Consider the following 14,815-nt stretch of genomic DNA (forward strand, 5'->3'; position numbering starts at 1 on the left):
TTTGAGAGGGTGATAGAGTGGTTGTCAACTCTGACTGTCTCATCTGCTCTTTTAATTGAAAATGTATGAGCTTGCGTCTACTTAATCTTCAGGGCAAAATAAATAGGTGACAGGAAAAAATGAAATGGTGCCTAATTGGGGTGTTTTCTTTCTAATAACTCAGGCTACAGCGACATAGTTTGTACACTAATTTAAAAAGATGATGGGTAACAGATCGGGGTCAATTGTGTTGCTAGACGACTGAAAATAGAGAAGCGTCGCTATGAAACATTTTTATCCATCTAGAGTTCCGAGCCGACAAAGTATGTAACGCAACGCTGACCTCTAGCGGTCACTATAATATTACACGCTTGAAATGTTTACAAGGGGCACCCAAATCATTATGACACAATTCTAAACAAATAAATATTTATAATTTATGACACTTTCTCAGACATGAGCTCAATACGAACATCAAATTTAGTTTTTGGTACATTTTGATACATAAATATTTGGAACAACCACATTGCTTCCCTTTATCCGAGTTTACAAAACAAACACTGGACTGCAGGGCAATTAAAAGCGTATATTTGAATGTCATACTAAGGCAAATTGAAAGCCGTTTGAGCATTTATTCAATATTTTTTGAGAGCCACTATAACATCCATGTAGGCAACTAGTACAGTGTCCTCACTTGCAAGAGAAGTCAGTGTATAAATAGTCCAAACTACGACAGCGATTGTCCTTTTGTTTGGTTTTTCCACTGCTATATACTTTCACACACTAGTCGTACAAGACAAAATTAGTGCTACTAGTGCGTGGCACTTGTGTGCAGACACACACACGGCAGACCAATGGACAGCTGCTTAAGGGTAAAACATACTTGAATGAGTTTTTGTCCTCTTGTGTTTCAAACTGATGCCAGGTCAGTTTGAAGGGGATACGATCAGGAGGAGACGGAATCCGAGTGACTATCAGCGTCCGTGGAGTCGTATTCGTCAGCAGACTCTGTGAGTGCTGGGTAGGGCCTCGGCTGGTCCAGGTTGACATACGTGACATTCAGACTGATGTAATGTTCTCCTTCGAGGCTCGAGAGGATGCTGGTGATAGCAGACACCAACGTGGCAAAGTTAGGCCTCAATTCTGGATCCGGGTCCCAGCACTCAAGCATAATGCTGTACCTGTAACAACAAAAACAATTTGAGTATATTTGCATTGTAACAATCAAGTTTGTGATGATTTAAGATATCATACTGAGCAAGGCAATTTAGGAGTAATTTAACACAAGATCATTATTTACGTATATACACTATTTGTGACATTTTTGTTTTGGTGCCGATTGATTCTGATGAAAAAAGTAGGCACCTTGGCTCACTGAAGGTTGAGAAATACTTAGCTGAAGTTAGATGTGAAGCAAGAATGAATGGCTTATCTATTCTAATCTACCACATGCAAAGGGATTTGTCATTATCGTATTTTCTAAAGAAAACATGTTTCATGGTAACCGGATGTGTGTGTGCGTGTGTGTGTGCTGTTTCTGTTGGGCATATTAACTCCAAAACGCAAACAAAGTATTGCTTAACACAGGTTTCCCAACCTTTTTTCATCAACGACACAATCTGTGGAAAAAATCTCGAGGCACACCACCAACAAAAATGTTATTGTTACACAAGCTTCTATATAAAAATGAGTAATTTTACAAGAAAAGACGTCGTGAAACTGCTATATAAAAAAAAGTCCCATTCTTATCATGATCAAGAATACATTATTGTCCCCTTGGGGCAATTTATTTGCAACAGCAGTGATTAAAAAAAAAAAACATCCCACATTTGCATTTACAAAACAATGCATTTGGAACCATAAATTTTTTTAATCTTTTGGTTCTAAACCGTGGGGCAGTGAACCGGCGCCCCGATACAAGTGTCTGACCAGGCCTTGCGCGAACTGACCAGTGGTTTAGCAATCCTATTTACAATGCGCTCCGCAATTAATATTGAACAATTTCCCACGGCACAGCTGAATATCTCTCACGGCACACGGCTTAACATACTGAAATACTAAGCGGTGGACAATTTACAGGTTCCACACTACTGAGTCACCATATGTACATCTTGCCGTATGAAAAATAATTAGTATTGACGGTGGAAGTTTTATGTTAAGTTCAAATAAGGCAACAAAGCACTACAATGTTGATTATAGTAAGACTTACAGAGGGCCAGGGCAGTACTGAGGTTGAGGAAGGCGCCTGCCCTTCAATAAGTAGTGCGTGATGTCATAAGGGTCCACTTCAGGGTAAGGGCTTGCTCCTCTCGTCAGCATCTCCCACATCAGCACGCCAAAGGACCACTGCTCCCATGACACCAAATATGAGAAAATAGAAAAACCTCAAATATCATTTTCCCTTAACTTGACATTTTGTTTTGCTTACCACATCGGACTTGGAAGTGAATTTCTGTGTCCGTAGACTCTCAATGGCCATCCATTTGACGGGCAGTTTGGCCTTTCTGTGGTCTTGAATACTGTAATACTCCTTGTCAAAAACATCTCTGGCCATGCCAAAGTCTGCCACCTTGACTGTGTAAGATTCATCCAGCCTAAGACAGAAAACCAAAATAAGATGTCAGTCGGTCGATGGAAGAACAGCTGATTTTTCTGTGACCCACATGCAGTTGCGTGCTGCGAGATCTCTGTGAACAAACTTCTTCTGAGCCAAATACTCCATCCCCTTGGCGACCTGCAGTCCGAAGCCAATGAGATCTTTCACAGTGGGGTTCTAAAAAATAAAAAATAAATGTTTTTTTGATTCGAAAATGTTTGATTCTGCACACGAGTGGGACAAAGAATATCCCACCCTCTTCTGGCAGCGTATGAAGTGGCGCAGGTCTCCGTGTTTCATGTAAGGCAGAACCACCAGAGGAAGACCTTCCTGTGGCAGGAGGATGCCCAGCAGAGACAGCACGTTGATGTGATGGAAACTCTTCATTATGATACCTTCCTTCAAAAACTGCTCCACCTCTTCGACATCCGTTATCCCTAATGACACGGCATGTTTGGAAAAGGTCCATAGGATCTCAGTAAAACCTTTGGAGCAAACAATCATGACTCACTATTCAAAGACTTGACAGCGCAGTGTTTTTCTCTATTGCTATGATCCGTGAAATATCCATGATAGACTGTTCCAAAATGACCTGGACCAGGAAGAGAAAAAGGTCAGAGAATGATCGCCCCTAAACGCACCACTTCAGTTATATCTTACCCTTGCCAATGATGCGATGGTGTTGCACGAGGAGCATTTCAGCCGGAATAAGAACATCCTTCACCTCCTCCAATAACTCTGGTCTAAAACTGGAAATGGAAATTTTCTCTGCAGCCATGAGAGGCGTGAGAGTAATGTCTATACTGCCTGCAGCGTAGGACAGGCTGGGGAAGGCCAAAGGCCCGGCGACGGGAGACGGAGGATTTAGGGGTACTACTGAGAAAAGGATATGAAAAAGAAAGTCATCGGTCAGACAGACAGCTAGCTAGAGTTGTGTTCTGAGTCGGAATGTCACCTCTCCTGTAGTCGCCAACCGGTGACAACTCAACAGAATTTGTCCCAGAACGGCTTGCGCAGTGGGCCAAACGGCTCTCCACCATGGAAGCTGAAAAATATTTCACATGGTTTTAATTATCAACCCCTCATGAAGTGCGCAGACAATGAAACACTGAGGATGTTCTGCTTGAGAGACTTGCGTGATTCAACAAGTCAAGGTCCACGCAGCTACCTTTCTTTTTCTTCCTCAGGTGCTTCATGACAGCAAAGGCCAGCACTGCCCCGGCTACCAGAGCTGCGAGGATCCCGAGCACGATCCCCACCATGTAGTGGCTGCTGACCCTTATTACTCGACCCACATTGTGGACCTGTCCGTTTATGGAGATCTAGAAAGCCATTACGCAGTCCGTCATACATTGTGAAGGAATTCTGTTCTCATTGCACCATTTGTATACTATGTATAAGTATATGTAAGCATAAGCATAAGTATATATGTATAAGTATATATAAGTATAAGTACGTATATGTACTGTATAAGCATAAGCAAATGTATATGTATAAGTATAAATATGTATATGTAAGTATAAGTACGTATATGTATAAGTGTGAGCATAATTATATGTATGTATAAATGTAAGAATATGTATGAGTTTAACTCTAAGTATGAGCATAAATATAAGTATAATGCTAATCTGCACCTCGCTGATTGCCAGGTTGTGTGTGTGCTAATTTCATTTTGGTTTCTACAGAAAACTCGATGATATTTTGTCCGTCCAAAGTAAATGAAAGCCCTGTCAACGAGAAACGGGGATACAGCTGCCCGCCTCTGTCTAAACAGTTCCTCAGTTAACATGTTCTGTTTTAGTTGTCCATTCCACAAAATGGATAATCGTATTATTGCAGCTTGCGGCTGTTGTTGAATTTCAGAGACTATGTGAGTTTAATATGACAACATTTTTTATTCTCTCTGAAAATATTGCCTTATGTCTTTATATTTGATGCGAACATTTTGGAATTACTTCGACTTCATGGTGTTGGGAATTATAATCAATTTATAGTAAATGATTAGGATTAATGACTAAGGTGGAAAGATTCCTGTGGGACTCACCTTCACAGGCAGTCCTTCACTTGGGATGGTTAAGTTTTTGGGAATCCTGCAGGTGATTTCATTATCCAGGACTTTAGCATCACAATCAACACCGGCCACCGTCATGATGATGGTCATGCAGGAGCTCACCAGATTTAGTTTCTGATGCTATAAACAGTGAGGAAAATAAATGAAAAACATTATGGTCATGGAAAATGCCACAACTGACAATCCATGATCAGCTCTTCATCCTTACATGGAGTGAAACTTCATCAAAGCCAGGGTATAAATGCAACTCGTGTCCTTCTGTTTCAAAGGGTATTGGCTCGCCGTACGGGTGGTAGGAAAACTCTTTGTTCCAAAGTCCCATTGCTCCATCCATGTCGAAGGACAGCTCTCCTTCCTCTGTCTCGTCCCGTGGGAATACCGGAGTGACACATTGCATCCTTGTGGACAAGGCCTTGCCGATGCATTCCTGGAAACAAATGACACGATCATATTTGAAAAGGCCTGTATATTATGAAGACTTTTTTTCCAAGGTACAGGAGTCATTCGGGGCTTGGTACCCTTGTCACAGGCTTCAAGTGGCTCTCATTAGGTCTGAAGTGGATGATAGTACGATAAACAGAATCCAGGTTCTCTCCTTCAATCAAAATATTTGATCCCCTGGAGTTCAAGCACAGACAAGTTATTTCAAAAGAGAAAAAAAAAATCGATTCAACTTTATGAAGTCCTAGACTTTAACATTGACAGTTACTTTGCTGTTTTACTAGCCTACCTGTCAAAGCTACAATCAGGCAGGACGGCTGTAATCTTGGGGTTTTCTTTGTAGTAAAAAACCTTTGTTGTGATGACGGGAGACTTGTCGATGAAAACACTGAGAGGTACGTCCCTCACTTCTGAGATGGGCTGGGACAGACAGACGATGGAAGACATATTGCCTTTGGGCTTTGTGACTCTGCAAAGAGGCAAACAGATGACAGTTGAAATATATCGACACATTTTCAATCAATTTTTTGCTTATCATAAAGGGTGAGGCATTCTTCAAATTAGAGTTGACAAAGCCAACAAACATGATGGGGCACGTCTGTGGAAGAACTTACTTCAGGAAGTCTCTCAAGGTAGTACAATATAAAAAAAAAAAAAAACATTTCAGACCTTTTTATAGGACAGGGCACACCATCAAGCGTGACTCTCCTTGTCCTTCCGGCATCCAAGTGAGCTCCAGTCACTGTAATCAATGTTCCCCCGATGAGAGGCCCATAGTTGGGCTGGATCTTTGTGATGTTAGGTATCTGCATACGATTCCATCAGTTAAGACACATAAGATCTAAAAAAAAATGTTACTCCAGCTCAAAGGTAATCATTCCGATTTACCAGAAATGTAAAACCGGGCATTTGTGCCTTGCCGTCAATGGCATATCGTCCCTCCACCTTCATGCCTCCCTCGCCCTCGTGCACTTCCACTGTAATGTTGACTGGTTTTGACAGATCGGTAGCCCCGGAGCGAATCTTACACACCAGGCTAAAAATAAAAGGACAGAAAAGATTTGGATCAGCATGCCGTGGAGCTCTGTGAAATATTAGAGATGATTGAAATCTTTCAATAGAAGGCAAAAGTGCACCCAGCGGGAATTTGTGAATTCCGAGAGTTTTTTTTTTTTTCCACATAATAAATGATACCAATTTAAAGTAATTACTTCCAATAGAACAGATGCAAATTGAAGCTCACATAGTTCACTCACTGTGTGTTGTTACTCTTGACAGGAAGCACAATGCATGATGTCTGTCCCAGTCTAACCTGGTGGCTTCTGGAGGTAATAGCGGGTCTTAGGGGTGACTGGAACTCCCATCCGCACACTGTTAACTCTGTTTGACCGTCAGGGGGAGCAGTCCGCGGGAAGAACTGCATCGATGAAGCAGAACTTACAGCACGACTTGGAAATGCAACCGCTATTGGGTAAAAAATGATTTACATCTTGTCCAGGAGTCAAGAAGAAGACTAACCCCGGTGATCCGCGGCGGGCAGGACTCATTCCGCCAATGACTCGAGCACTCGCTCTCCCATGAACACACGCCCGAGCACCAGCCACAGCTCATAAACTTCGGGGCTCTCAGACACATGGCACAAGTCAGAAAGTGTTGACATCCCGGTCCTCTCTGTGGGACCCGAATCATCTGGAAGTGACATGAACAATTCGAGATAAATACGCATTAAATGTGTCTTTGTTTCTTTACCTTGTCTCCGACCACAAACAGGAGATACTCTGATGAGTAAACTGCAGCAATGGAGGAGATCCTTTGGTTCTCTGCCAAAGAGTAATTGGCAAAGATAATCGGGCTGGATCTTGTCAGCACCAGCTGCAAGCACAAACACGATTCAGGATGACAACACATGAATATCAATACAATCACCTCAGGGGCATATTCGAAAGAGAATGAAGCGGACCTGCAGCAGCCGACCGTTGGAGGTACCCATATGGGCAACGGTCTTGTTGTCAATGGTGGTCACCAACAGAGAGGTGAGGAGGACGTTTGTCATCTGCCGGTTGAAGAGGTCCACTCTGTAGTAGGGCTGGGAAACCATGGTTGGATGGTCTCTGCATGTGGCATTGTTCTCCATGCTCTAGCACAAAAGGCCACAAGCAGCAAACGCAGATGATTTAGGATGGATTGAACGTGACTAAAACTCTTCTTCTTCCATCAATGCCTTGAAAAGTCATTGCGATTGGCTCACCTCATGAGGACAGCTTTCACAGGGCTGGAAGTGGCAAAGTCCCCTGGACAGTTGCTCGGGTCCAGATTCACAGCAGTCATCCACCCCGTCGGCGATGGCCTCGTTGACGTTGTCCACAGGGAAGGCACACAGGGCTGAATCATGCTCGGTGACTCCATTGTCATCCGTGACGGCGAAGACTCCATAGAGGATGTCATCCTCCTCCTCCGCGCCCAATTCTTCAGCCAGCTCCCTGCCGGCTTTGCCAAAATGTGCTGCCTGAACCACATTGTACACCACATCCCTGTAAGGTTCACCGACCACGTTCCTCCGCCGCCGTTTCGGTTCAAAACGACATTCCAGGATGACCTCGCGGTATCGTTTCATCTCCCATTCATTCCGCGGAAGGCGGCCCAGTCGAGTTTGAAATGGAGATGAATCCTGGTCCGGACTCTCTCTTTGAACGGAGAGGAAATACACAAACTCTTGAGTGAAAAAGCTGTAGACATATTCAATGTGGTAAGTCCTCCTCAGCCCGGGAAGGACAGTCAGGCCGCGGACGTCGCGGTAGAAGCCGTCTTCGGTCGCCAGAGGTCGACGCACAGATATGGACTTCCTTCCGTAACGCTGAGTAACACTTTCATTGACGCTAGCGGCGACAAAGAAGTAGACCGTCTGACCTTCCTCCACCATGGTGACTTTGGTACCAAGAGGGCTGGCGACACAGTCGGGACAGTAAGCGGCAGAGTTTGAACCGGCTCGAAACAAGCACTTGGAAATAGATGGTGGCTCTCCGTCGTTGGTGAGTTGGTGAAAATAGCAAACGCCATACTGGGAACTTCCACACGAATACAAATACATGAAGAGGGTGTCCAGCAACAACACCTGATTGTTTGTGTCCTCCGAGAAGTTGGGGTCTCTGTCTATTTGACACAAATCACAAACCTGACATTCCGGACTCCCCACCGGCCCGGTCCGAAGTCCCCATGTCTTCTCCAAGCTTCTGTTGACGGCTTCGATGACATTTTGCGAGGCCACATACACTTCCTGGTAGAAGGAGTTGTTGACAATGTTCTGGATCGGGCCACGGGCTTGGAAAAAGGGCATGGTGTAAACCACCGAGAAATTGACTGTGTTTGGGGCCAGGGAGGGACAGCTGGCCACGGCAAAGGCCAGCAGAGTCTGAAGACAGACACACGTCCCCCACTGGGGGGTCCGGCCGGCCATCCCCACCTGGGATGCAGAGTCGGCCACCAGCACTCAGGGTCACCTCCGGGTATGACGTCCAGACAAAAGCATCTTTAACACCAGGTCGAGGTATCTGGATGAAAGGAATAGTCAAGATTGAGTAAATGAACAATTGTTTACAGTGTTGGAAATTACTGCTAGCAGGAAGGGCTGTCATAGCAGAGATCTGCTTGGATGCAGCTCAGCTCACACTAAAAATAACTTCATTCACAGTTTACTGCCTTCAGCAAACTGTACTAGAACGGTTATTTGTTTTTATTGTGTAAATACAGTGTTACCTCACACTGCTGTGGAGTGAATCCGATTTATTGGTCATTATCAAACATTTGTCTCTAACAACCGGTGGTTTCTATGCTTTTGGTCAATTTCTAGTTTTCCAGAATAGAATCTATTTATTTCCAGACACTAGGTAGCACTTGAAAGGTCTCCATCCTGTGCAGACATTACTAGTCAATGATTAACTCAGTACATCACACTAAGACTGTGCTCGCAAACCCTGGCCTCTCTAGTTGACATTCATGTCACAACTGTTACGTGCTTCACGAGAGGAATGATGTCCACGCATGGATGCGCTGAGAAAAGTCACCATCAAATTGCCCGTCTTTTCATGGCTTAGCATTTCATGTCTACTTATAGCGACAAGCAAAGTCACCAAAATATTCCCGAATCAATATTTCATGTTTATTTTTCAAAGGGCACAAAGTTATTATTTAATCTTGAATAGTGTTTTAAATTAATAATTCATGGAACGTCACATGTTTTGTTACAATCCAACAAGTCAAGTGACTGAAAGCCGCTGTAGGTGAGGGTCTTATTGTGGTGCCACTGATTACGTTGGTAATCTAGTTGTGATTTATCAAGAAAATGGCTCCAACCGAATTTCCTTTTTTGTTGTATATTCTCCGCAACGATGTTATTTAGAGGTGAGCTTGAAGGTTTGACTTGGGGCTAAATCAGTGTTGTCAGTAGTCAGGAAATTGGCTGAGCAACTTGGTTCTTTGCTGAGACAAAAGAGGATAACCATTTTCCATCTATCAATTGCAAAGTATCCGCTGGGATTTGAAGAGGCGGGCTGATCTGCAAAAAGTCATTATGTTAAACGTATTGTGAGCCAAGACAAATATTGATTAAGTGGAAGGGCAGGCAGGCAAATGATGCACCTTGGGGGCTGCTATCTCTGAGAACTGACTTATTTATTTCCCCTGTATTCTTCATGGTAAAACTACACAGAAAAGTGATCATTCAAAAGTTCCGTGACTGACAGTGGCCCTTAAATATACTTCCATTATAAGTCCTTAAATTAAATTAGATTTTTTCTCGTGTGTCACGTGAATACAATCGTTATAGTCCATACAGGAAAATTAGTTTCAAGTCGTGTTTATCATTCTAAAATGGGATTAAAAGATTACAATCAGTACATAACGTCAAAAAGTGCGCTCATCGTTTAACATCTTAATTTATTTGAAGAGTTATTTTGCTCACGTTGATAAGGCGACTTGACGTCCTACCTGAACGGGACGTCAGCAGCATCGTAGCTTGGTTCTTGGCGTTCTGTCCCACTTGTCAGTTCTCTGGCTTACCTAATGTGAGGTAAATTGTCCGAGAATTGGCGTGGTTCATAGTTTGGATTTCTCTACTCGAGACTCTCGGCACGCTTTCGTTCTGCTTGCTCCTCCTCGTCCCCACGCCTCTCGCTTGACAGATGCCCGAGACGCCAGAGGCGGTTCAAGTGGACCCAATCAGCTGACTCGCTTATGTTTACACTTGCGAGATTCTGGTACAATGCAAAATTTTAAAATTGAACAGTAGAAATGGATTGTCAAACAATGACCTCCCTGTCACTGTGGGAGGTGAATGCAGTTGGGCAAAAAAAACTACAATATTGATTATGTTGGCTCTTAGATCAGCTCTTATGATTGTTCTCATCAGGTTGTGCTTGACTAACCGTACTGCAAAATGTTCCTTTACAGTTAACTTGTTTAGGAAACAGAAGTGCATGTTTAATGCAGGTACGCATAAGACTGAAAAACAGTTTCCATCACCACTCTGAACTCTGAGAGAAAACAACACCAGCTATAATACAACACCAATATTCCTTTAAAACTACGTGCAATAACTATTTATTCTTTACTTTTTGTACAAACCTCAGTCAGGTTAATATAAATACCCACATCGAACATACTGTAAATAAAATCTTTTACTTTTATTCTTAGGCTTATAGTTATACTGTAAATAAGTTCTTTCACTTTTATTCTCAGACTTCCTTTTATACTTTTTGGAATTGTTGTAATGTTTGCACTAGAAAGGGAGTAGCACTCCAAATTTCGTTGTACAACTTAAAGCACTAAAAAAATTACAGCGATACCAGTGTTGGTAACTAAAGTTTCAGTGTTATATTTTCTTGTCATACAAAACATAGACAGAAAGATGCACTGTTTAATACTTTTATTTATACACAGTATTTTTTTTTATTTTATTTACGGTCCTAAATCATTTAATTGCCTTTGAACTTTGCCATCAGTTAAAGCATAAAAATGTGGACCAAAAGAGATGAAGTTTACTCAAATGCAAACTGATTAAAGCATTTTCATCGATACGTAAGTGCAGCGGTATTCTAATTAAAACACACAAGAAACTGATGACCTTACAGTTCATACAACCCACAATTGTGATCCATGACGTTTCTGTGAAGTGTCATTTCATGCATGAACATACCATAATGTAAGTATGATCGTGGTCGTCCCAATTAACGGTCATCATATGCAAAACAAAAACAGGAATGCAGTTACTCATCGTTACAATAGAAGAATTCCAGTTATCACTGATGTGGTACAGGAGAGTTCGAGTTAAAAACTTTTGTAAGTCATGTAAGGTGTGTTGTGGGTGCTACAAACAGTTCTTAACCATACTAAAAGTAATAAAAATAAGATATGGCTTTAAAAAAAAAAATCTCAGCCATATACCTGCTTTTACTGTTAATTTAATGGCAACTAGGCGTGCATAGCTTTGATACTGAATTTAGGCATAAACCCGAAACATGTTCAGGCTTTACACAGACAAACGTCAGTACGTTAAATGACTCAGGATGAAGAGTCGATCCTCCTCCTTCCTAATCCATTTCAGTAGTTTGTTGACAGCCGAAACGGCCAACGCCTTTGTGCCCAGGGGACTGAAGCACAGGTAAAGCTCAAAGCCACTAGTCACCTGCAGGGGGAACAAACTGCACTGGTAAACTTCAGCTTTGAAAACAAATTCTATTTAATCCAGTGATCGAAAACACCAACACTCACCCATGCCATCATGTTTTCAGTTTCACCACAGCGGTAGTAGGAGCGTACGGGTCGTGTCGGATGGTGCACGTAACTGTGAAGGTCCTGGTACGAAGCCATGAGCCTCTCCTGCTCTTCCTCGGACTGGTACAACAGAGGAAACTCTGGACTGGAGGCAGAAAATCAGATTAACTTTGATTGATTTGAAACCCAGAGTGAAATATGTAGCTTCCCACCTGGTATACAGCCCAGAGCTCTTTGATTTGTACATGAAGTGCCTGAGTTCAGGAATGCCCACTTGATCCACCGAATAGCTGCGAGACTTGAGCGCCTCCTTCAGGGCTTGATAAGCACTGCGCTTATTCAGCCTGTCGAGAAACTTCTGCTTGCAGTCAGACATGTTGAAAAAGTCCTCTCGGTCAGTTGAGACCAGGATAAGGCACAGCTCCGAAGCAGGTTCCAAATAGGAAATGTGAGCATGGAAAAATCCCGCGGTGTTGAACTTTGGCAGACAGATAGGCGTCCAGCCTTCTCCCTCTCGAAACGATGAAGAGGAGCCAACCAGGTTAAAGACCAGGTGCAAGTCTATGTGGTGTAGGAACTGGTCCTTTTTCCGAACCAGAGTAACCAGGCGGTCTCCGGCCAGAAGAATGGAGAAGACGAGATTTTTGGATTTGGCGGCCTGCAGACTGGACGAGATGATGTCCCGGGACGAGCTGGGCAGCGGCAGGCAGGTGACGGCGCTGAGCAGCAGGCCCGGGTCGCGGTCCAGCCGATACAGAAGGTTATCGGTGAGGTACTCGGAGCCGGCCAGCAGGCGACGCAAGTCATAGTTCTGCTTGTGTTGGAAGATGTGGTTGAGCTGGGTGAGGGTGAGCAGGCTGACAATCTGATAGTAGACATACTGCAGCTCTCTCAGCAGCTCTTTGTCTGACAGACACGTGCGGGACACGCCCACCAGGACCAGTGGACTCTTGGTGAGGAAAACCACTTTGCAACCATCTGAGAAAAGAGATGTTCATTTAACAAAAGTGTCCTTTCTTTGGCATGCACTTTCTTTCCTACGATACGCCGACATCATCTGTGAGGTCTCGAAAAATTCAAACTAATTATGACTTTTTCGAGGTGAAGTGTGTTCTAACCTGCATGGATGGAGCGGATGACGTTGTTCTCGGCCTCGACAAAAGATACGAGGGCCATCATGACTCCCATGGTGCTGGACAGGGCCTCTTCTGTGCCGTAGCGGCTGTAAATTGGCTTTCCTGCCTCGCTCAGCACAAACATGTGCTTCTTGTGGCTCCTCCATGCCTCGCTGAACACATCTTCCTCTTTGGTCCTGCAGTCTGAAGGACTTTTGTGTTGCTCTTTCACAAGCGCTCTGATACCCTCGCCACACTCTTGGGATTTGAGCATCTCGGCCTCCCTGCGAGCCTCTTCGGCCTCTGCGGTCAGATCCTCAAAGGACTGCGCGTGGACAAACATGGCGCTTTTCTGACCTGCACCTGTGTGAACCGGTCATGTTCATTCACAATGTGTTAAGTGTATGATACTGAATGAGCAAGACAGAAAGTCAACAACAAACTCTATGAAGATAACAAAAAGGATAAAAGACACAACAAGGGTAAAAGTTGGTCAGGGTAGTAGAAGTAGTTGAAGAATTAGTAGCAAAATTCATGCAATCACTTTCACACCAAAGTGAGGTTAATAAGTGACAATGTTATTCTTGTATGCATGTTTCGTCACACAGCAGAGCACACTGGCTACTTTTTCCCAGCAGACAGTCAAAGTCAGAAAAGTGCTGGTGGAAACTTGAATGCTATCATTAACCAATGATGACTTTGTTGTTCCATTAGTCGCTCCCATAAAGTCCGTTTGAAACTGAGCATGCATAATATTGGGAACCTGGATAAACAACTGAATATCAAAAACGTTACAACAGGCATCTTCCGAACTCTTGAGATGATGAAATGGAGCGAATGGATTGCAGATTGTCAGATTGATTCGTGGTTGAATTTGGAGAGCCTCACCTGGTTCTGTGCCCTCCACCAAACCTGGTGTAGGACTGTCAGCTCTCTCAATACAAAGATGGTGCCCAGGTGTCAGGGTACCATTCTCCCATGGCACAGATGGTCGTTGGCGTTCTCCATCCATCACTATTACAGCGAGCACATACACACACCTAGGAGAAAGTACACACGCAAACTACATTATGGCCAAATTCACATTTATTTGCATATCATTAGGCACTTGTGATTTTGTATTGGAATAATAAATGCATTTACCTGTTGGCATAATTGTTGGCTACTTTACATTAGCGGAAAAATATTACAGAACGGCATAATAACCCATCTCAGTGTGACATCAAACTAAATCTAGTTGTCATCGTGGATTTGTAATATTTTGTGAACTTTCCAATGTCGATTTTCAAAGAGTAGAATTGAACTTACTATCAAACCCAGAGTACTTGGAAATTCCATTAATAAAGATGTCATTTTTGAGTTAACGCTGTCTTGAACGCTTTACATAATTCACGTTGTATACGCGAAAGACGTCAGAGATACTCGAGGAGAAACTCGACCGACTTGACAACCGACTTTCGATCGGATGGGCGAATTAAGCCTTGACTCATGTCTAACTCGTACTTGTGTCGCGGTTTTATGCAAGAAACAAATAACCACCTTTCATTTCCAGAACTGTCTGCAGCTATGCTCTCCGAGGAATCGTCTCTTCTTCTTCTTCTTCCTGGTTGTCAACCGTAGATACATTTTTGGCCAGCACGGATGCGGAAGTGAAATTGTGGGATATGAAGTTCTCCCCACTTTGAGACCTAAGAAGAATCGCCTGCGAACTCTTCCCAACCACTGATTAAAATGAAAACAGATTAATTAAAACAGAAGTAGTTAAATCACGGGAAAAAAAACTGTCGTGTGTTATAGGGATAATTCAGTAAGTAAAATCAAGAACAAGAAAAAAAGAGCTTTCTG

At 43.2% G+C, this 14,815-nt stretch overlaps 2 protein-coding genes across 3 annotated transcripts; both read right to left on the reverse strand.

Annotated features, from left to right (window-relative positions):
- Positions 1-598: 598 nt before the first annotated feature.
- mst1rb (macrophage stimulating 1 receptor b) lies at positions 599-10,256 on the reverse strand. Of its 2 annotated transcripts, none has more exons than XM_037252088.1 (21): positions 10,071-10,256; positions 7,336-8,635; positions 7,048-7,224; positions 6,837-6,959; positions 6,606-6,776; positions 6,344-6,504; positions 5,976-6,123; positions 5,757-5,893; positions 5,377-5,556; positions 5,165-5,264; positions 4,855-5,073; positions 4,620-4,766; positions 3,744-3,897; positions 3,531-3,620; positions 3,236-3,448; positions 3,087-3,167; positions 2,831-3,012; positions 2,643-2,752; positions 2,408-2,573; positions 2,189-2,325; positions 599-1,160 (listed from the first exon to the last, which is right to left on the reverse strand). In XM_037252088.1, the coding sequence occupies exons 2-21, from the start codon at positions 8,539-8,541 to the stop codon at positions 926-928; spliced, it is 4,137 nt and encodes a 1,378-aa protein (XP_037107983.1). In that variant the 5' UTR covers positions 8,542-8,635; positions 10,071-10,256; the 3' UTR covers positions 599-925. The 2 variants fall into 2 exon arrangements, with proteins under 2 accessions (XP_037107983.1, XP_037107981.1); XM_037252086.1 differs by having other exon boundaries at positions 3,236-3,451.
- A 736-nt stretch (positions 10,257-10,992) lies between these two features.
- On the reverse strand, positions 10,993-14,645 carry mon1a (MON1 secretory trafficking family member A). Its single transcript, XM_037251850.1, has 6 exons — positions 14,510-14,645; positions 13,859-14,010; positions 12,974-13,333; positions 12,068-12,833; positions 11,853-12,000; positions 10,993-11,766 (listed from the first exon to the last, which is right to left on the reverse strand). Exons 2-6 carry the CDS (start codon positions 13,980-13,982, stop codon positions 11,626-11,628), a joined length of 1,539 nt encoding a protein of 512 aa, XP_037107745.1. The 5' UTR covers positions 13,983-14,010; positions 14,510-14,645; the 3' UTR covers positions 10,993-11,625.
- Positions 14,646-14,815: the final 170 nt, after the last annotated feature.

Source organism: Syngnathus acus, chromosome 5, assembly GCF_901709675.1.
Source record: "Syngnathus acus chromosome 5, fSynAcu1.2, whole genome shotgun sequence".
NCBI classification, from domain to species: Eukaryota; Metazoa; Chordata; class Actinopteri; order Syngnathiformes; family Syngnathidae; genus Syngnathus; species Syngnathus acus.